This window comes from Bombyx mandarina, chromosome 11 (genome assembly GCF_030267445.1).
Source record: "Bombyx mandarina strain Sakado chromosome 11, ASM3026744v2".
Taxonomy (NCBI): Eukaryota; Metazoa; Arthropoda; class Insecta; order Lepidoptera; family Bombycidae; genus Bombyx; species Bombyx mandarina.
Window position 1 is genome coordinate 1,652,734 of NC_143218.1, and position 23,240 is coordinate 1,675,973.

General features: G+C 37.5%; 3 protein-coding genes across 4 annotated transcripts in view; 1 reads left to right on the forward strand and 2 right to left on the reverse strand.

Annotated features, from left to right (window-relative positions):
• Positions 1-453: 453 nt before the first annotated feature.
• On the reverse strand, positions 454-12,805 carry abs (ATP-dependent RNA helicase abstrakt). The gene is made up of 12 exons (XM_028179325.2): positions 12,441-12,805; positions 10,907-11,089; positions 9,618-9,785; positions 8,738-8,927; positions 8,041-8,177; positions 7,087-7,184; positions 6,064-6,227; positions 4,538-4,743; positions 3,277-3,393; positions 2,281-2,468; positions 1,439-1,538; positions 454-596 (listed from the first exon to the last, which is right to left on the reverse strand). Exons 1-12 carry the CDS (start codon positions 12,661-12,663, stop codon positions 508-510), a joined length of 1,863 nt encoding a protein of 620 aa, XP_028035126.2. The 5' UTR covers positions 12,664-12,805; the 3' UTR covers positions 454-507.
• Positions 12,806-13,905: 1,100 nt separating this feature from the next.
• PAPLA1 (Phosphatidic Acid Phospholipase A1) overlaps positions 13,906-23,240 on the forward strand; it is a 98,053-nt gene continuing 88,718 nt past the window's right edge. The window contains 1 exon segment of the mRNA XM_028179206.2: positions 13,906-15,015. Within this exon segment, the coding sequence (XP_028035007.2) occupies positions 14,865-15,015 (151 nt within the window). The 5' untranslated portion in view covers positions 13,906-14,864.
• LOC114246601 (uncharacterized) overlaps positions 20,190-23,240 on the reverse strand; it is a 48,950-nt gene continuing 45,899 nt past the window's right edge. For both annotated transcript variants that reach the window (XM_028179208.2, XM_028179207.2), the window contains exon 20: positions 20,190-23,060. In XM_028179208.2, the coding sequence (XP_028035009.2) occupies positions 22,903-23,060 (158 nt within the window). In that variant the 3' untranslated portion in view covers positions 20,190-22,902. The remainder of the gene's footprint in view (positions 23,061-23,240) is intronic.

The window sequence follows — 23,240 nt, forward strand, 5'->3', positions numbered from 1 at the left end:
AAGTTTAGTTACAACAGCTGCCCTTCGAACCATTTCAAACATTTTTTTTATTGCCTTCATATATAAACGAGCGTACGGCCCATTTGATGGTGAGTGGTCATCGTTGCACATGGTTGTCAGAAAGGTTGCTGTGGAGCTAAAATCAGACTGAAGGGGACTGGAGAAAATTATTCATTCGACGCGGGCACGGGCGTGAAACGACCACTTTACACTCTTGGATGTAACGGACGTGACGTCAGCTGCCATACCGTGCCGCCAAGCTATGTTAACACGCCCCCTTCCGCCACTGTCACTAGCCAAAGCCAACGAAGGGGGGATAGTTTTAATAAAACAAGCCATGCCGGCCATTTCTACCTGCTTTCTGCTTTCTCGCACAAATAAAAGAACTTGTCGTTACGCTGCTGGTTTTTTTGTCGCTTATTTGCAACACTAATATTAAAAATAAAAATCAAATTCACTTAAATTTATTTATTTTACAGTTCTTCTGAAATACAATAAACGTTATTATTAATAATCGGCAGCGGTGTTCGCTAAATAGTCTCTTCTGCCGATATTCGATGCTTGCTTGTTTTGCACGGCTTCCAACTTCGGACATTCTGTAAACGGAAAAATAAGTTTTGTTTATTGACTAGCGACCCGCCCTCGCTTCGCTTCGGAAACATTAAATTTTATTATTATTAATATTTGCGTCCCGCGATGTTACCCGCGTTTGTTGTCGTACCGCGGGTGACGCCGCGGGGCGAAGCTAGTCTAAAAAAAGTAGCCCAAGTTACTCCTTATATCATCAGCTACCTATCAGTGAAAGTCTCGTCAAAATCGGTCCAGCCGTTTCAGAGATTAGCCGGAACAAACAGACGGACAAAAATTAAAAATATATATATTTTGGTAGATGTACTGTGTATTTACGCATTTAGTAAAAAGTGGTTGTTTTATAATTACAGACACTCCAATTTTATTTATTTGTATAGATTGCCTTTCTAGGCATATACGGCCCGCTTGATATTGAGTGGTCACCGGTGATCGATGACACTTAACAATGTGAGGGCAGACAACCCGTACCATTTAAATTTTGATTCTTCTCACGCAAACAAAATTTCTGGTGAGCATATTTTAATGACACTTTTTTTAAAGTCTGAGAGGCAAAAGCTAAAACCCATGAAAGTAATTTGAAGATGTTTCATTTGGAGTTTCTTTTTTTTATAAGTGAAAACTTCTTTAGCATCGTTGTGATTTGAAAGACGATGAAACGAAAAAGAGACAGACACACAAATTCATAAGATTTAACGTGGGAGAAAACGAGATAGGAAGCATCATAGAGGTTTTTAAAAACAGCGCCATCTATGACATTTTTTTACTACTAACGTGTACGAAATATTGCACACACGTATTTTTTGTTTTTTTTTTGAGATAAAGTATATTTGGTCAGTATTCCTCGAACCTGTGATCCTGTGTCCCAGACCCGCGCAGTAAGAGCAGCCCTGCCCAGCGGGAGCCGGCACGTCGGGCTCACCCAGCATGTCGAGGAGGAAGCCAGGGACCTACACGCCAAACACAAAACTAATGTACAGGGTGTCCCAGAAAGAATGGATAATTCCGAAACACCACATATAGTAGTACCCAAATTAAAAATGAAAAAATACCAAAGTTCATGATTAAAATTTAAGGTTCAAATTAACTTTTATAAAAAATTACACTAGCTACTCATACGATTTCCTGAAAAAATAGTAATTTCCTTTCCTTGAATAAATATATAAAAAAAACTTCAGAGGTGTCAAGGGACACCCGGATGGAACGAAGTTCCTTTCGATTAATTAGTGAAGGAATTGTAATTTTTTTTAAGTTATAATAATAAATTACGGCATTATGAAGAAGAAAAAAACAATACTATGAACTAAATTACTATTGTTGAAACGCTATCTCGAGAAACTGTACTCATTACGCGGACCAATCGGATACGAGCAATGTTACGCGATAAGCGCCTACACGTTAATTGGTCAGAATGACGGATCTAAAAAGTGTCGTGACAACTTTTCGTAAAAAAAATTTCCGTCTAGCCCCCTTTCACAACGCGCGATAAGGAACATCGTTCCAATAAATACTGAGGTATCAAGTACTTTAAGATTTAGGTGCTTGGACAACTGTCGGGTTATGGTAGTTTTTAAATTTGCTAACCTGTATTAAGCTTTAGCACTAGTAAATCGCAGTACCCTGATACAACAGTCAGAGAGCGCTGCTGCCCCCGCCCCCAACCCCCCTAAACCCCCCCGCGCCCACACTCACCCGCTGTCCGGCCTCCCGCAGCAGATGCACCAGGTCCCGCAGCACGCTGTGGTCGGGGCGGCCCAGCAGCGTGGTGGCCACGCCCCCGCCCCCCGCCCGCCCCGTGCGCCCGATGCGGTGCACGTAGTTCTCGATGTCCTCCGGCATGTCGTAGTTGATGACGTGCTGGATGTTCGCGAAGTCGAGCCCTAGTGGTCGCGGCCGACTTACAGATCCGAACAGGTTTTTTTTTATTGCCTTTGTAGGCAGACGAGCATACGGCCCACCTGATGGTAAGTGGTCACCGTCGCTCATGGACGTTAGCAATGCCAGGAGCAGAGTCAAGCCGCTGCCTACCATATCAGGGGCGAACCCATGGCAAGGTACCACGAATTCCTATTGAGATTTGGGGAAAGCTTTTTTTATTGCTTAGATGGAAGGATGAGCTCACACGTAAATACCGCCACCCACCTTGAGATATAAGTTGTAAGGTCTCAGTATAGTCACAACGGATGCCCCACCCTTCAAACCGAAACGCATTACTGCTTCACGGCAGAAACAGGCAGGGTGGTGGTACCTACCCGTGTGGACTCACAATTCGTCCTACCACTACTAATTACGCAAATTATAATTTTTGCGGGTAAAATTGTGCGTCCCAATTATATTGTTTAACAATTGAAACACCATTCAAATTGCTTCGCAGTACTTACTGATCACGCAAAGCATTGAGAGTTCAACTTTCATAACCCCATGTTTATAACGTGAAAATAATTGATGTCCATGGACTACGGATCAGTTACGCCCTTAAATATTATACCCATTTATTCAACAAAACAACGAAATGTCATACGGCCATTTCCGCTTCCATATTATGCCTGATTGAAAGTACTAAAAATTACTATAATATCCGGGTATTAATCACAACCGGTCCCAAACAAGGATTCCCTGTACTACCCTGGTCAGCGGCATAAAGTGCCGCGTCACTCGTACCGATACCGCTTCAAACGCAATACTGACCTTTACTAGCGACATCCGTGGCCACCAGCACGTCCTTTTCCCCCCTCCTGAAGGCTTCGACTGCCCGAGACCTCTCCTCCTGGTCCTTGCCGCCGTGAATGGCGACGGCTTCCACTCCTGACATTGGCATTGGCATGTTTAAGTGTTACAATCAATGTGCTGATGATCGATCTTCAGAAGGGTGTCACGCGAGGCCAATACATGGAAACCTCTCGTATGTACCTTCCGATAAACGACCTTCAGCTGTCACGAAGAGAGCTGTCAGCACAACTTGACTGATCTAAATGATCAGCATCCAGGGCATCGCTTCGTATCCGGACCCAACAATCTTGGGTCTCAGATCGACCAGGACACACGATGTTAGATTAGTTTAGGGTAACTTTGAAATTGTAATCTTTATATTATTATTTTTTTTATTGCTTAGAGGTGTGGTCGAGCTCACAGCCCACCTGGTTGGTGTTAAGTGGTTACTGGAGCCCATAGACATCTACGACGTAAATGCGCCACCCATATTGAGATATAAGTTCTAAGGACTCAGTCACATTCACAACGACTGCCCCACCCTTCAAACCGAAACGCATTACTGCTTCACGGCAGAAATAGGCAGAGTGGTGGTGCCTACCCGCGCGGACTCCTCACAAGAGATCCTACCACCATCTGAACAGGTCGTATTGGCAAAGCAATAGGCAAGGCAACAAAAATGTTTACGGGCGTCGGCCACTAGATGGCTTCGCTTCTATTAGATTCTTATTGCTCCTGTAGATGGCATTAATATATTACCTTATCCTATATTTCATTTTAATGAAGAATTTTGTAAATTTTTAAAGACCACAAAAGTGATAAAATTTAATTATCTCTAACAAATAAAGATTTGTATGATTTATTAATTTTTTATGTTCTGTGTTTAGTTGTACAATAATTAAATGCCTTAACTTTAACAACAAATAAGTTTAGGGGCATCCGCTACGAGATGTCGCTAGTTTCCATACAATAAAAATATTTGTCTTAAAGTTTCAGGGTCCTGGCATTCTTAACGCGAACGAACTATAGTGGTGCGATAGGGGCAATGCTTTTATTTTTATTGCTTAGATGTGTGGACGAGCTCACAGCACACCTGATGTTAAGTGGTTACTGAAGCCCATAGACATCTACGACGTAAATGCGCCACCTACCTTGACTAAATACCCAACAATCCTCCAACAACCACCACGGAGAACGCTGGGTCCTGTAAATCATTGCTGAAAATAGCAACTGGTCTCACCTTTCAGCAGCAAGTACTCGTGCACGGCATCCACGTCCTGTTTCCTCTCGGCGAATATGAGGGTCGGGGGCGGAGTCTTCTGCAGGCAGTGCAGCAGCTGCACGGTGCGGGCCTCGGGCTGCGCCGGCTCCAGGTCCTGGCGGACGGTGAGCGAGGCGGCCCCAGCGCGCCCCACGTTAACCGTCACCGGACGGACCAGAGCTGATCTGTTAAGTGTTTTCGAAGAGTCTCTTACACGAATGAGGAGTTTTTCAGTGGTGGATAGACCCCCCCAAATTATAATTTGCGTAATTTTTTGTACTTTTAATCAGGCTTAATATGGGAGCGGAAATGGCCGTATAATCATTAGTTGTTCGTTGAATAAATAGGTATAATATTTGACGGCGCAACTGATGTTATTTGACCGCTGTAGTCCATGGACATCAACGGCCGTCTGGTGTAGTGGTAAGTGACATGGTCACTACACAAGGGGGTCGCGGGTTCGAATCCCGCCAAGGGAAGATACTTGTGTATGATAAATATAAATGTCTTTTCCAGGGTTATGGATGTATGTATATTAAATATATGTATGTGTATAATAAAAATCTTACTTTTATTTCCGTTATCTTTATCTGGTACATCTGTAACACAAGTTCTTTACGAACTTACCACGGGACCAGTTAACGTGGCGTGATTGTTAGTGAATATTTATTTATTTATTTATTTATTATTTACACGTTAAAGGGATAACATGGGGTAATAAAAATTGAACCCTTAATATTTTGCGTGATTAGTAAGTACTGCGAAGCGATCACACTTTCTAGTTTGAATGGTGTTTTAATTATACTAAACAATATAAATGGGACGAACAATTTTACCCGCAAAAGTTATAATTTGCGTAATTACTGGTGGTAGGACGTCTTGTGAGTCCGCGCGGGTACCACCACCTATTTCTGCCGTAGCAGTAATGCGTTTTGGTTTGAAGGTCGGAGCAGGCGTTGTAACTATACTGAGATCTTAGAACTTATATCTCAAGGTGGGTGGCGCATTTACGTTGTAGATGTCTATGGGCTCCAGTAACCCTTGACACCAGGTGGGCTGTGAGCTCGTCCACACATCTAAGCAATAAAAAACCGTAACGCGAGCAGCGAATTTCATGAGGCGGACCTATGCCCAATGCGTAAGGACATCGGACCGTAAAGGGTTTGGTGTAATGTTTCTTGAGGTCCAAACGTGTGATAACGGTGGTTCATCAGCCATTTGATGTCTGTGCTGGGTCGCGTTTCCGATCCGGTGGTAGATTCTGCGAAGCATTACTCTTGCTAGGGTTCGTGTTAGCAACGTCGTCAGGTTTGAGCCCCGTGAGCTCACCTACATGTTACGGCGAAGCTGATATAACCTCTCAAGGCTATCAACATAGGTAGGAAAAAAAACACCTTTCTTGCTTCCCGGCAGAAATAGGCAGGGCGGTGGTATCTACCCGCGCGGACTCACAAGACGTCCTGCCACCAGTAAAAGACTGAAAGTTCAATTGGCAAAAGACCTGCCTGGCAAAGTTCTGAATCTTCTTCGGCATAGTGGCGCTGAATAGTAGCGTCTGTCTCTGTCCGGCGAAGTAAGAGAATATCGTTCGCACGTCCTCCTCGAAGCCCATGTCGATCATGCGATCGGCCTCGTCCATGCAGAGGTACCGGCAGACATTGAGGCGGACCTGGACGTAAACGGATAATTGGGAACCAAACACGCACGGATATCCGGCCCTCAAATTCAGGGTTCCCTGTGTTTTATCGGTACCGGAGACTGATGTATTTATTTATTTATTACACTTAATGTAAATTTTAGATTGGCAGACTTAATACCTAAGGCCTTATCTACTGGTCAACCAAAGGGAGTGCAGAGTAAATAGTGGTAGGTGCAATGAAATTTATATTAAATTACAAATACATACACATATACTTACATACATACATAGTTACATAAATACATATATCTATATATTAATACGTGAAGCAAAAACTTTGTAACCCTTTTTACAAAAATTACGCGAACGGAGAAGCATGAAATTTCTCACACGTATAGAGAATATAGAGAAGGAGTGCAGAATGATAATATTTTTTTTAAATTTTTCATAAAAAATTGATGAAGTCAATTAAAAAAAACATTAAACAATTTGACACAAAACGCTTTGTTTATTATTAAACTTTTCTTATTATTTAAATTCTGTGATCAAATTGAGAATAAATTAATATTGTTTATCTTTAATATTATTTGTCTATAGTGTAGACTTGGCGAAATCTGTGATCATAGAAGCATAAAATATAGCCTTTGACAATAGAACCAATAACAATAATGTTCAAACTTATAATTTAAATTAATTATAGTCGAATTTTGACTACCGAGGGACTACTTGTACGTTCAAATATATACATATATAGATTATAGATAAAAAGCAAACAAATTTGTTCATCACAAGCGGGAATCGAACCTGCGACCCTCGGAACATTAGTCAGGGCCGCTGACTACTGTTACACCGGATCAGTCAAAATTAAGTTTTATCCTAATCGACTTACCATCTTCTTATCCAGCATATCCATCAGCCTCCCCGGCGTCGCGACCATGATGTGAACACCTTTCTGCACCACCTCCATGCATTCAGAGACGGCGACGCCTAACATCGAAAGTTCCTGACTTAAGATACTAAATCAGACCATTCTTTTTACTAGCATAGCTTTTACAGCGGGCTTTGAGCGCGGCGACTGAATCAAGAAATTCCGTAACGAAAATAAAAGCTAACACCCCCCACTCCGCCTACCATGTAGCTCGCGTTCAACACATTCACACGTTGCACTTGTGTAGTGTTTGTGAATAAGCGCGCGGCGTGACGTCACACTGCATGCGCATCATGAAAAGTCTGCCCATCTCTCTCTCTCACGCGGTCTAGCTTATGAGTGTAAAGGGGACAATTAATGTTTATAATTAAAGCGTGGTCTTATTGGAACGAAGTTTCTTATGGGGCGATGCGGAGAGGTACCCTAACCGAGAAAAAACGTCCGTAACGTAAGATTTGTATTAGTAATGCACAGTGTACGACTTAACTTCGTAATAATGTACAAAAAATAACATATTTTTTTATCATTCATTAACCACGATCTCAGAGCGTTCGTTTGCGCAATACACTAACTCTTATGCAAACAACCGTGAATGAAGTGTACCACAATAAGTTCGCACGTTATCGAATGACCGTGGGTTGTTGCGAACCTCCAGTTTTATTTTTTTTATACCTCGATAAGAACTTAAAATTAATATTTTTATAATAAGGAACTTCGTTCCTATCCGGTGTCCCATGACACCACACATCTTTTTTATTATTATTTTAACATTCAATCATTATTGTCTAATTATAATTGCATAAGTTGATAAAAAATGCTATGCAATAGCTTTACCGCGGCAGCTCCCGAGTGCCACACGTTTTTTTTTTTCATTGTTTGCCCGGTGACCCGGTTATAGCTATTGGGGCACGGTACCTCCGATGGCGAGGCAGCTCCGGATCTCGGGGCTCCCGGACAGCTTGAGGTGCCTGATGAAGTGTTGTATTATGTCGTGGGTCTGCTTGGCGAGCTCGCGCGAGGGACAGATGATCAGGCCGTAGGGACCCTCATTCCTAGAAGGTACAATTAATGCTTCATAGACAACTGATAGACATATTGACTATTGGGCTCTCGAGAAGTCGGGAGAATAAGCACTGATGGTAGGACGTCTTGTGAGTCTGCACGGGTAGGTACCACCACCCCGCCTATTTCTGCCTTGAAGCAGTCATGCGTTTCGGTTTGAAGGTTGGGGCAGCCGTTGTAACTATACTGAGATCTTAGAACTTATATTTCAAGGTGGGTGGCGCATTTACGTTGTAGATGTCTATGGGCTCCAGTAACCAATTAACACCAGGTGGGCTGTGAGCTCGTCCACCCATCAAAGCAAAAAACAACACACATACACACACAAAAGTGTATGTATCTGATGCAGGAAAAATTATTAAGATATTTAATTCATGAACTAATCGATTAAAAACTGTTATAGATAATATTTAGCCAAAATTTACTTTTATTATTAAAATCTATTACGTTCTACTGAAAATTCTATTGTCAATATTTGAAGAAATAAATAAATAACTCTTCTTTCAACTTCTTCCAAAGATTATTTATTGGATGCAAATCTATTGCTTACCGTATAAATGGCATTTTCACTTCTTGCTCCAAACAGAACATTATTATTGGGAGAGTGAAGACTAATGTCTTCCCGGAGCCAGTGAAGGCTATTCCGATCATATCCCTGCCGTTCAGCACAGCTGGCATTCCCTGGACTTGGATCGGAGTCGGTTTCTGGATGCCCTTGGCTTCTAGACCGCGCAGAATGCCTGGAAAGAGCGTTCAGAGCATTTGAACATGACTTGACTATATGCTATTCATTATTTAGGATCAAAATTAACAAGAACCTCCCCAAATATATGCCACAAATTTTTTATTGCACAAATGGGTTCTTGGTGCTAATAAATAAACATGGCTATTAGCCCTGAAAATATTTCTTAATTGTATAATAACCAACTCTTAGTGGTCCCCTAGTTGTCCAAATTAGACTATAATTACTACTAATTTAAACTATAAGTTTGACCTTTATTGTGGTTCTATTGTCAAAGACTATTAAACTTTTATAATCACAGATGTCGCACAAATAATAATAAAAACAAACAATATTAATCTATTCTCAATTTGACCACAGAAAATTAAACAATAAACAAAACAGTATAAATACGTGTGTGTGTCAAACACATGGTAGTGTGTGTAATGTTTGTTTTATTGATTTAATGTATTTTTAATGCATAATTGTAAAAAAATATTAGCATTCTGCACTCCTTCTTTATATTCTTTATAAGTGTGGGAAATTTCATATTCCTACGTCCGCGCAATTTTCGTAAAAAGGGGTACAAAGTTTTTGCTTCACTTCATATATAGATTGCACCGACAACAAAAATTAGAATTATTATATTTTTGCGTCTAATTAAAGCATTCTCATCTAGAATCTGTTAATTAACGTAATTTTTTTTTACCTTTAGGAAACTTCATGTGCTGGAAGGTTCTTATTGGCGGCGGAGGATCGTCACCCTCGACTAATATCCTCAATTTATTCCTGATCATTTCGTGTCTCGTCTCCGGCAGCTCGAGGATGCAACGTGGTGGACGCCATGATGTCTTTATTGGCTCTTCATATTGTATACCTGCACAGACAGATAATCTTTACTGGCCGATATATATTCATCTCTTATAAAGGTAGGAATGCTGATAAAGTGACAGATGAATTGAGGAAGCGGTCAATAAACTATAACACAATTTGACAATAAATAAAGTTTAATATTATTATTTAGGAATTGTGTCAAATACATGGTAGTGTGTTTTTTTTTATTGATTAATGTATTTTTTATGCATAATTAAAAAAAAAAATAAAAAATCTGCACTCCTTTATATTCTCTGTAAGTGAAGAAAATTTCATACTCTCAGCAAAATTTCCGTAAAAATGGATATCAAGTTTTTGCTTCACGTATTATTATATCGACGCTTGAAAGGCAAACGTGACGAAGCGACAATAACTGCTTTGTACATAAATGATAGGCAATAACCATATTCGATGCGCAAAAAAAAAATATTTCTAGGTCTATTAAAATAATTTCAATCCTACAGCTACTAGCTAGATTCTACTACAGTTAGATTCGTTAAAATATTTTTTTTTTTCATCTTTAAAATAGTCTACTGTAAAGTTCACGCATAGTCGCTTAGTCACGTTTGCCTTTCAAGCGTCGATATAGATGACAAAAATCAGTTATCAATAAAGCTGTACATGATATAATAATATTATGTCAATGATTTCTGTGTACGAGACACGAGTCTTCTATGTAGGTAGACAATATGATGCAATTGCAGATCCCTCGGCAAGTACTCTAAAATCATTAATGACCTCAAGTTGCTGATAGACTTTCTGGAGGTTCCATAGTAGCAGTAATGGAGATTCATTGGTAATAGGCACCATATCATCTAGCTGCAAGGTAGAGAGGGAAGAGGTCGTCAATTTCTGCCGTGAATCAGTAATGCGTTTCGGTTTAAAGGGTAGGGCAGCCGTTGTACTATACTGAGACATTGGAACTCATATCTCAAGGTAGATGGCAGTATTTATGTTGTAGATTTCAAAGGGCTCCGATAAACACTTACCATCAGGTAGGCCGTGAGTTCATCCACCTACCTACACAATTAAAAAAATATGTTTTTTTTCGTCTAATGAAAAATGAACTTAGGAGGCATTGGTACTTCATCTTCGATATATTACTTAATTAAATGATTTTATTACCTTTAGCCAACTCCGCCACTCCCATCAGGGCTTTGCTCTGCGCTACACTCTCAAGTATATGTTCCTCTTCTCTTGCCTGTTTTTCGGCTGCAGAGAGAGCTCGGGCTTCGGCCAGTCTCTTCAACTCACTGTGCTGGTCCAGCAATGAAACATTGTAACGTCTGCCCCATTCCTCTTGAGATGCTAGAATAGGTGTAAATGATCATGTTAAATTGTAACATTTCATATACAGACTTTTAACAACAATTTTCAATTTTGTAAACATCTAATTCAATTTCTTTCGATAATAAACAAAATTGTAACATTGGAATAGAAATTGAATTTTATACTTAGAAAATTGAATTTGATTTTATAAAATGGAGCTTGACATTTAAAAAGTTGAATTTAAAGTTAAAAACCTACATTCATAAGATCAATCATTGGATAGTTTTTTTTTTTTTTTTTATTTCTTGGTTGGGTGGACGAGCTCACAGCCCACCTGATGTTAAGTGGTTACTGGAGCCCATAGACATCCACAACGTAAATGCGCCACCCACCTTGAGATACAAGTTCTAAGGTCTCAAGTATAGTAACGACTGCTGCCGCACCCTTCAAACGGAAACGTATTACTGCTTCACGGCAGAAATAGGCAGGTTGGTGGTACCCACCCGCGCGGCCTCACAACAGGTCCTACCACCAGTAATTACGCAAATTATAATTTTGCGGGTTTCATTTTTATTACACGATGTTATTCCTTCACCGTGGAAGTCAATCGTGAACATTTGTTGAGTACGTATTTCATTTGAAAAATTGGTACCCGCCTGCGGGATTCGAACACCGGTGCATCGCTCAACACGAATGCACCGGACGTCTTATCCGTTTGACCACGACGACTACAAACTTATGTGCTCTTCAGATTTTGAGACTCATAGAACCAAAACTATTTTTAGTTTCATTGCTTATTTATTGTTTTGAGGTTTTCAGTCAACCTTCATCAACTTTGATCACGCAGAAGAGTATAAATAATTCTAGACATTGGAAATAATAAATGTGATATATTCAGTCAAAAAACTAGTTTTTATTATTGTATTTTTATTAATGGCTTGATCTGAATGATTTAGTCAATATAGTAAATAAAACATTTGAGGGCCCATATTATCACTGATGCTTCCACGGAGGCAGTCTATGGTGCCATTATTAAGTATGGAATTGCCTTACCAACTACAGATGGTGAGGTTAGGTCAGTTATTAATTAGTTATGTTCTCAATAATTTTCAGTAACTTTGTAGAAGATCTTTAGTATATGAAATGGGGAAGTTTTGAAACCGAAAAATCTTGATTTCATCGCATTAAACACGAAAAATTATTGGAAGCATCTAAAATAAATTAATGAATTTTACACACGAGATTAATACATAAAAGCAGTTTTAATTATATTAAACTGAACTGGAGCACCGAAGAACATGGAATGTTTACTTATATTTTCCAAGCTAATATAGTATACCAAAAAAACAAAAAAACGATCGAAGAGTGAAATTAGGTATAATCTAATTACTTTCATCGTCATGGTCGTTTTCGCTAGAGCTTTTAGTGTCCGCCGCAGCTTCCGCGGTGAGCAGCCCGAGCCTTCCTAACTTCAAAAGCTGCTGTTTCTTACGTTCTTTGATGGGAACGTAAGGTTCATAGTTGTCCACGTCTTCGTCAGAATCTGATTTTTCCTCGCGCCTGTATCGTTTAATCGGCGGCGGAGGTGCTGGATCATCTTTTACATCTGACATTTTCAATTAAATAGTAATAAACATCTAGTTTCGTGCGTTCATTTCTTTTTGTTTTGAAATCCCTGTTGATGTTTCCAAAATAAATCTCAAACATATCTTACATATCATGTGTTTATCTATGTTCTGAAACATAGACTATACATATTAAGTGTATAATCTATGGACTATACACTTGGTATGTTCTACAATATTAAGTGATCTATGGATTTTTTAAAGGGATTTTATGACCTGGTAGCTAAGACCTTTAGGTCAAGTCTTATTTTTATTTTAAAGAAAACTTTTCTATATGAAAAATGTTATTATGAAATGAATGAAATGAAAATGAAGTTGATTAATATGAAACATGGCATGAAATTAAATTAAATGAAATGAAAACGAAATGAAATGAGATGATATGGAATGAAATATAATCTCATTTATTTATGTACACACAGAAAAGAAGACATAGTACAGAGTAATAGGAAAATTATGTACAAAGGCACTGCTTATTTCTTTAAGAAATCTCTTCCAGCCTACCTGTGAGAGGTATGAGAATAATAATTAAAAGTTATGAGTGTGTCTAGAACAGCTAAAATAACAAATACAACATGAGAATTATAGTAATGCACATACACATAGCAAATATTGTTAAACTTGAATACAAAATATTATAAGTAACACAGTATATACGAAGAGTATAGAACAATGATCATTCGGTTGATGAGAGATAGAATTGTTTGCATAATTCTCTTCCAGGTCATTCATTCCCGTTTCTGCAGGATAGCCATCAGAGCATCGTGGTATGTGAGAAATGTATCTTCACGACGACCTAAATCTATAACCGATACGTAAGTATCAGCGTCAGTACGCCACTTCAACAAAGCAGCGCGATACGAAAACTTTATCCGATCGCGAAGGGGAAAACGCAAAGTCGCTGTCGCCCGAAACAACTCGTCGATTAGGGTGAAGAGTTCGACGAGCGAACTAGCCCATAGACACAGCCGACTGAGTTTATCGCTCGGATCTTCTCAATGGGTCGCGATTCCGATCTGGGTGGTAGATTTTGCCAAGCACTGCTCTTGCTAGGGCTAGTGTTAGCAAAATCTCTCAAGTTGAGCCCATGAGCTCACTTACCCGTAAGCGCGTAGCTAGAATAGCCCCTTAGGATACCAGCCAATAGGTAGGAAAAAAATAAATAATAAACTAAGTGTACTTTTTTTAGGATGGAGATATTACTAGTGCCCCATGCCTTTTCCGTTTCAGCAGGATAGGTGGGTGTGCGTGAACTCAACCGGGAGGGGTGGGATTTACTGACAGCTGCCTGAGCGCCTCCGAAAGAGACCTAACAGTTTGAGGGCAGCTACCTCGCGAATGTAAATACAACCGGATAGGAATCGCGACCCGCTGACTTAATCCGACGAGAAACTCACAGGGTTTATGTTATACATATTTTATTTCATTCTCTTGCGGTCTAAATCTAAAGTGCCTCTTTTGGAGTGTCGAGTTTTATTGGCAGCGCTACAGAGACGTTTTTATTTCTAAATGTAGACCGTAGATTCTTTCGGTTTACATAATTATTGATCTTAAGAGCGTTATTTCATCTAAGAGAAGCGAAACATCGTGTGAAAATGTCTGCTCGAAATGTTTTCCCATGAATAATTCGACAGGTTTCTTCAAGCAGAAAACAGAACGTTGAAATATACTCAACGATTCAAAAGACATGCTTACCGCTGATCGAGTTAAAATCTAAAAATTAGAGAGTCATATCGAAATTATCTGAGAGTAAGTACTTAGTATGGTTTCTACTGAATAACAATCGAATGTTGCGAAACCTGTGAAAAACCTATTTGCATTTACATAGATTGTTATACAAAAAGATGTTTTCAAATTTTGTGTGATCGCGGAGATTGCTTAATAAAATGCTTTAAAGTGTATTCGAAAAACTAGTCTTATGTTCCCAAAACTTCTTATAGTAGGTATTTCAGATTTATTTACTTTATTACACTATGTTCAGAATAGATTTTCAACTAACCTGTTCAAAAAAAGCAATCGAAACTTTTTGCACAGCTGACGTCGGAAAACTCTATGTTATTGTCATCATAGAATTGTCAAAATATGCAGGTGACACGTAACTTTTTGTAATTAAATTATCAATTTTCGTCCTCCAAATGTGTAAATCCGTGAAAATTCTCGTTCGAAAAGTTCAATAAGCACGCGGCAAAATGTCCGACAAGAGTTTCGGTGATCATTTCGGTAGGAGTGTAGTGAAAAATCCTTTATTATCAAGTGCTATGACCGCCCTGTCTCTGGAAGATCTAAGTCATGCCGTTTTGCTGCCTGCCGAGCCTCTTCAACCAGCGTCCGCTAGTTCCGGTCAGTATATTTGTTTATTTTTAACCTTCATAGACGCATTAAGCTTAAATTCCGTGACGTAATAATGCGAAATGAGCCAAAAACTCAGTCACAGAATTCAGTCTGTCAATTTTGTTTCGTTTGATAGGATTGCTTAATGGCACGTCTTGTTTTAGTGTTGTGAATACTAGAGACGTTCATTGTGCGCAGTTTTAACGCGGTCAAGTCCTCATAATCGTTGATATTAAACAATACATTTCCAACGTCAGTATAGTGCTCAAAAATGACTTTTCTTTACAAGTCGTACAGAAACGCACCGTTCGAGAATGGTTTCACACCCGGACTTCGATTTTCTTATCGTTCTAAACTTAGGGCAGTACAAAAATACCTCGATGATGTTACTATTGTGAGTAAACATGTCAACTGTGATGCTAATACGATTACTAGTCTTAAAACTTATATATATTTTTTAATAACAATGTTTTGGCGCACTCACCATTATGAAGATCGTACTTTGAAATGCCTACCAAGGCTATAAAAAACGGATATCATTGTCTTTCCAAATAGCAATTGCTCTGTTACGATACCATTATTGGTGACATTGAGTTAAGCTAGTGAAGACATGATTGATTGCAAGTGATTTCAATACAAATCAGATACCCATTGATCATTGAAGTTCAAGTTGGCATTCTTTTTACAGACAAAGTACATTTCGATTTCTCGAGATTAATCTTCTCATCAATTATATATTAATCAATCGTAATTGATGTTAGCAAAATAACTAAGCATGATTTCTTTTGCAAATATCCTCCCCCAAGTGATTCCCTAGCTAATGAGGACGTTGGTTTTGATGGAAATTTGCCTTGTAACTATTATACCTAACCAGAAATCATGTTATATTTCCTGACATGAAATGAATAAATTCAAATATGCGCTATATAAATAAAAATACTTCAAACATGTTTATTTGTTTACTTAATTAGGTATACATACATAATGATAATTGCCATATCATTTAATGACGTGAATGAACGAATATAATGAAACTAAAGTAGACACAAGGGGCAATTTTGGTCGTTTTGACTGACAAGCTCCTAGTTTTTTTTGCTTAGTAAGCCCTATTACTTTTACCTCATTTAATGACCTAACTGAATTCATTTTCACCAAAAAAAAAATATTCAGGAAGGTAATAATAGATAGGTATTGTGTTTTTTGTTTTTTTCTTAATTCTGATTGCGATCTGGTGGTAGATTCAGAAGCACTGCTTTTGCTAGGGCCGATGTTAGCAAAGGGCTCAACCTTGGAGACTGCTGACTTACATGTTTGGTGAAGCTAGTATAAATCCTCGAGGTTATGAGCAGTATTTTTTATTTAGTTTTTATTGCATAGATGGTTGGACGAGCTCACAGCCCACCTGGTGCTAAGTGGTTACTGGAGCCCATAGACATCTACAGCGTAAATGCCGCCACTCACCTTGAGACATGAGTTTCAAGGTCTCAGTATAGTTACAACTGCCCTACCCTTCAAACTGCTGCTTCAAATTACTGCTTTACGGCAGAAATAAGCAGGGTGGTGGTACCTATCTGTGCGGACTCAAGAAGTCCTACCACCAGTAATTACGCAAATTATACTTTTGTGGGTTTGATTATTATTACACAATGTTATTCCTTCATCATAGAAGCCAATTGTGAACATTTGGTACATTTGTAAAGTAGATAGCTAGGTAAAAAAATGATTATATATTTGTTAAAGCAATATGATTAGTGAATATTTGGAATATATAAATACCCACCATTTTACTTTATGAAAACTTTTTTATAATATTTGAGTAATTTAAGTCAGATTTTAAAAGATGTGTCATTTTGTCAGTTTTCAAAATGGTAAATGTCAATAATGTTAAAAGTGTAGATGCAGTGAATGATATTAATAAACCAACAGCCCCTACATACAAAGCATCATGTCAAAATAGTGGTTTACAGGAGAATGTTTTAAAGTTTCACCTCATGTGTAATTAAATCATAAAACTTCTATCTTTTAGTATTGATTTCAAGTATTTGATCAATGTTTTCCATACGCGAATTTGTGATTTTAAGAACAGCACAAACATATAATAATATGTTAGACTAACTACTTTAAAGATAAATATTATAAGCAGATAAAAATTTACACAGAATATGTACGTGTTTAGAATCGACTAAAGTTAATAAAGAATTTATATTAATAGGCAGTGGAATGTCTTTTGGAAGGATATCATAAAGAGGGGAGGTTCTAATGGTATAATAATGATTTATAATGTCCTCGATTTTAAAAGTAGTTAGATGACTGTGTCTACCACGACTATGAAATAATAATAATAATGATTTTTAAGACCGCATAAAAGTTCATATAAAGATGATTGGCTTTACATCAACAGTCTGTTTATTTTTAAAAGTTGACGTCGTATGCTTTTGTTTATCTTTTGAAATATTACTTATAAATACAAAATAATATATGTATATGGTAATATGCGTATTGACAAATAGAAAATGATGATGAAATAATAAAAAAATAATGTGATTTTGGACATGATTCTTTATACGTAGGGACTGTTGAAACATTTGATACATTTCACACACTGCTAAATAAATTCTTTATTCTTATAAATAGACATGCTTTAACAAAAACCGACTTCAAATAGAAAAAAAAAAGATATTCCAAAACTAAAAACTATAAACAATAATCATCGAAATCGGTTGGCGTGATATTAAGCTGTTATGTTATTCATCTATTTGTCGCGCATGTACTTAATGCAAATTTAAGACTTATATGGTTTTCTCATGGATACCATTTATCAGAACTGTACTAAAAATGGTACCACGCAGGAAGAGTCAGCTTTCTAATAAAAAAAGAATCATCAAAATCTATTCACCCATTCAAAAGTTTTGAGGTAACAAACATAAAAAAATACAGTCGAATTGAGAACCTCCTCCTTTTTAGAAGTCGGTTAAAAAAAGAAGTAACTTCACTTTACAACATATTTCACTATTGCATGGTATCATAGCCTGAGTCTGGTCAGTGTCTAACAACATCTATCTATACTTCTATACTAACATTATAAAGATGAAAGATTTGTTTGTATTGAATAGGCTCCGAAACTATTAAATCGATTTGAAAAGTTCTTTCACCGTTTGGAAGCCACACTATTCTCGAGTAACATAGGCCATAATCTTTAAAAAAAAAAAGCTAGGGATCCTTACTAAAACTCCAATAATGTAACTCAAAGGTCTAAAAAAATTACCTAAAATATTCTTTACAACGCGTGCCCTGCCAAAAATTATTGATGATAGAATAAAATAATGTACTACGACTTTGTAGAACACATTATTATCTATACTAATATTATAAAGAGGAAAGATTTGTTTGTTTGTTTGTTTCGAATAGGCTCCGAAACTACTGGACCGATTTGAAAAATTCTTTTTCCATTAGAAGCCGACATTGTCCCTGATGAACATAGGGTACTTTTTTTATTTATTTTTTTGTTTTTTGAATTCATGCGTGTTTTAATGTTTCCGAAGCAAAGCGAGGGCGGGTCGCTAGTTTATAAATAAAGAGTGTCGCGACAGCATATGTCTAACTATTATAGTTAAACAACGTCAAATATCGTTGAAATTTTTGTTAAAGACCCGAGTGGAGCCGGAACGGGCCGCTAGTTACTAATAAATTGGCATCACCAATGTCTGCTATGATTCGCGACGAAAGTCTGTATCATCATACGTGCCAAAATCATCAGTTCTCTGACAATACTGATAAGGCATTCACAGTATCAAAGAACTTTAAAGAATCAACAGTATCTAAGCTTTCTAATAATGGAACTAAGCTATCATCTGTTATAATATTTAGTATGTAAAGAATATAATAATAAAGCCGTTGTAACTATTCTGAGATCTTAGAACTTGTATCTCAAGGTGGGTGGCGCATTTATGTTGTAGATGTCCATGGGCTCCAGTAACCACTTAACACCAGGTGAGCTGTGAGCTCGTCCACCCATCTAAGCAATAAAAAAAAAAAAAAAATATTTTTAAATCGCTTATGTGGGTGGACGAGATCATACGACCCACCTGGTGTTAAGTGGTTACCCACCTTGAGACATGAGTTTTGTCTCACTTTTAACAGTAAAACGGCTACCCCGCCCTGCAATCCGAAACGCATTACTGCTTCACGGCGGAAATAGGCAGGGCGATGGTAGCTATCCGTGCGGACTCACAGAACGTCCTACTACCAGTAACGAGACGTCCTACCACCTTATTTACCCCCTTGTTTATTTACGTTAATTTGATTGGCTTGATATATTTTGATATACTTGAGATATTTAAGTGGTAATTTTAACAATATTTCAATAATTCTATGCACACATTTGAACTGATTTCTTTTAAGATTGATCTTTTTTTTTTATTGCTTAGATGGGTGGACGAGCTCACAGCCCACTTGGTGTTAAGTGGTTACTGGAACCCATAGACATCTACAACGTAAATGCGCCACCCACCTTGAGACATAAGTTCTAAGGTCTCAGGTATAGTTAGTTACAATGGCTGCCCCACCCTTCAAACCGAAACGCATTGATGCTTCACGGCAGAAATAAGCAGGGTGGTGGTACCTACCCGCCCGGACTCTCAAGAGGTCCTACCACCAGTAATTACGCAAGATATAATTTTGCGGGTTTGATTTTTATTACACGATGTTATCCCTTCACCGTGGAAGTCAATCGTGAACATTTGTTGAGTACATATTTCATTTTGTGGATCGGAAGGATCCGAAATTACGTGTTTTGGGCGACGTCGACTGTTTACAATTTGGTCCGCAGGATAGGCTATGTAGTTACCGCCGGCCACGATGAGAGAATTCTCGTGTCGTGCCGCTTTATCGAAGTGGCGCATTGATGCCGACTGTAGATACTTACTGATGGACTCTAGGTCCAGGTAAGGTCCACCTGACGGTGAGTGGTTATCGTCGCCCATAGCCTTCAGTAATATCAGGGGTAGAGCCAAGCCGCTCTACCTACCATTAAGTATTATTGCACCCATCTATGCAACATATCGGGTCATCCCAACTTAAATAATGACAGACTCTTAGAACTCAAGGTAGGATTAGCAAAATAGGGTTAGTTTACTATAAATAAATGCGATTAGCTTTCTATACATAGTGAATGAAATGTTAACTTCGAATAATATTTTTATTTGTAACGAGAAACAGTTTTCTAAAAAAAGTTTAAACAAGGTTTTTTTCTTAGGACATATTAACAATTCCATATCCGAGAACATAACATCAGTACTAATATGGTTAAGCAACTTTTGACAAATTAGTTTCTTAATAAAAAAATTAAATTGATCAAAAAAAAACATCTTGTGTCCGTGAGCTTTATGTATGTGCCTAATCGCATTGAATAGCTTAGCTTATATCACACCGAATAAATTGGATGTGGAATTTGAATTAAAATTACAAATTAAATGCGATTTTATTTTCACTATAATTTGCCGATCCGTTGGCGTTCGGGTATCATTACAATTATTTAGTTTTGACACGCTTTTAAATGGCTTGGACCTGCTTAGGATTAGGATTAGGATAACTAGGCTAAAAGTAAGGATTATAATTTTCTAATTCATATTTATCATGGAAGTGAGTTGTTTAGTTTTAAAACCAATCTTAAATCAGTTAAGTTTTGCGATCCAAAAAAAAACCCTGCTTTTTTTTTCTTTTCCGTCACAATTAAGCAAATTTTAGTATACATTTTAAAATATTACCCGTATTAGTAATCAACAGCTTAAATTAACTGATATTAGGTATGTATGTTTCTAAAATAATTTTATCACGGCACAGTTTTTTTTCTTAAAGATTCTCTGGCTTGATAAGGATACCTTTGAGCCAACTAAGAGACAATAATCTCAGTTCTAGAGCTCAATAGGAAGGAATTCGTTCGATTCTCTTTGTTCAAAATTGGCGCGAAAACATTGCACAGACAACACAATATTGTATATTGTGATTGGTGTCAGGGAAAAAAGTTCCCAATATTAATTTTCATTCAGTCATCAAAAAATAATAAATCGTAGTGTTTTAAGAGATAAATCTTTAACTATTTCACGGAGAATAGTGGTCGACTGAACTACTGAGCTCAATTATTAAGAAGTCAAAGAATATTTTTATTGTTTTCCTGTTCTTTCTTTTGATTTAATTACATTAAGTACATGTATGTAGAAACAGTTCCACGAATCACGTTTCACGTTTTATGTTTTAAACATTTTTGCTTAAGGAAAACAAAAAAAAATGGATGCGCGTTCGATGCTCGATTTGAGTACGTGATCCAAAATGGCTGAGGTCAGCCAAAAGTTCACAAACAGAATTATAATATAGTCTTTCGACTGTTTTCAAGTATAATGTAATGCGGACATTGATATAATAGGACGGCTACGTAGGTAACTAAAATGTCATCGAACATTGCTCGTTCAAATTTGACAGTTGACATATTAATGAACAACCAGCGATGTCGTTTCCAATCCTTTTTTTACATGCGAACTTCATTTGGATTCTTACGAATTGTAAAAACAGAATATAGACAAATCGGTCCAGTCATTCCCTTAAGAGTGTTACGATTACCAAGGCATTAGAATTTTATTTATTGTTGTCATATTTGCATTTGATCAGAAAAGTATTTAATTTAGCCAACAAAAAAAGAGTTGTCATTATTAAGTACGGCAGTATATTTTGAACGCTCGTGCCTAACCTTACTGACGAGAATTTTAAGAGAGGATGAAATCTGTCGAGTTCGGCCATTTTTTTTATGGAGGGTAGACGTAAGCAGAACCATCTTAGTGTATTAAAAAGTGTCCGCTGAAAGAGAGCCAATTAAGGTGGCGCCACTTTAGCAAGTGGAGAGATTTTTTAAAACAGCGCCATAGACTACCATACTTAACTTCAACCCAGCACACGTCGCTCTGTTTAAAACTGCTATATACATATCGTTTCCACTTGCTACACTAGCGCTAGTTCAGTGGGTCTTCAAACAATAACTCGCTGTTTACAGGTCGAAACTTTTTCAACTTGTCCCCTATACAAGATGGCGCTCCTTACTACTACCCACCATACGTCTAGTTTAAAATGTAGATTCAAAGCGACGAAGAATATTCGGCGCCAGTATACCGCTAATATTATTGTCATTGCATATTTATAAGCCATAGATTTAAATCGCCCATAAACGAAGCATTTGTTCATACATCGTAATGTACATCGTAAATTTACTGATTAAAAACAAAAATAAAAAATCTTAGAATTAAAATTAAATAAATCGTGCCTTGCACCCGATAGATACTTGAGTCGACTATTATCAAAGCCGGCATTGTGACTTTTGGACAATTATTGGTAAATCAGAAAAATGAATTATTGACTTTGTATTCCATTGGCAGTCACAAAACTCTTCTGAACGACATCTTAGATAAATAACAGGTTAAGTTAATACTTTATTTAATGCAGGTTTTCAACCGTATTCTTTGAAGGAGACGATTATATTGAAATCAATCTGTATTGACATATCAATAACATTTTTTTGTCCAAATGCACAGATTGCCACCTTTGTTAATAGACGACTCACTTATCAAATCACATCAATGTTAAGAAAAAAATTAATCAAAATTAAAAAATTAAAGTGGTAACTGAATTTTCTTATCCTAGAAATTACATTAAAATACCTTCTAAATAATTTAAAAAGACTTTTTCGATTATTAATCATTTTTACGAATATAAATTTCTTAATTACATACATTATAACTTAATAAATTATCTCGATTCCAATTAAGAACCTCATCAAATAGGCCACTTGTAAATGTTTCGCTTTAATGATTCGATCAGGGATCGCTAGATGGCGTTATTCTAAAAAAATTCTTAACTAATATTTCTCGATGACGTGCTGTAAGGCAGCTCCCTGGATTCCTTCCGTCTTTTCACACACAAATATATAAGGTATGCGATTAATGCTATCAGAAGTATGCCCAAAATTATTCCCAGGACTATTGCTGCGATGGCTGTTTCGCTTAAATAACCTGAAAATAAAAATACAATTATTATAAAATTACATAAATTTTCCGGTATGATACGGCCTAAAATCGGATATATACCGCTTCTAAGATAACGGTCACAAATGACGGCTCTATCGCTTAGAACGATCAATTTTAGCTAGCACCATCACTGCACAAGCTTTCAGAGAAATTGAGTTATTGATA

Bases quoted from the DNA above. Each gene is read 5' to 3' on its own strand.
- abs (XM_028179325.2), bottom strand. From the start codon at position 12,663: ATGTCAGATGTAAAAGATGATCCAGCACCTCCGCCGCCGATTAAACGA. The intron at 8,928-9,617 runs GTAAAAAAAAAT...CGCTCTTTCCAG, and splicing joins GCACATGAAGTTTCCTAAAG to GCATTCTGCGCGGTCTAGAA. The intron at 597-1,438 runs GTTCGAGGAATA...TTCCGTTTACAG, and splicing joins TCTGGGACACAGGATCACAG to AATGTCCGAAGTTGGAAGCC.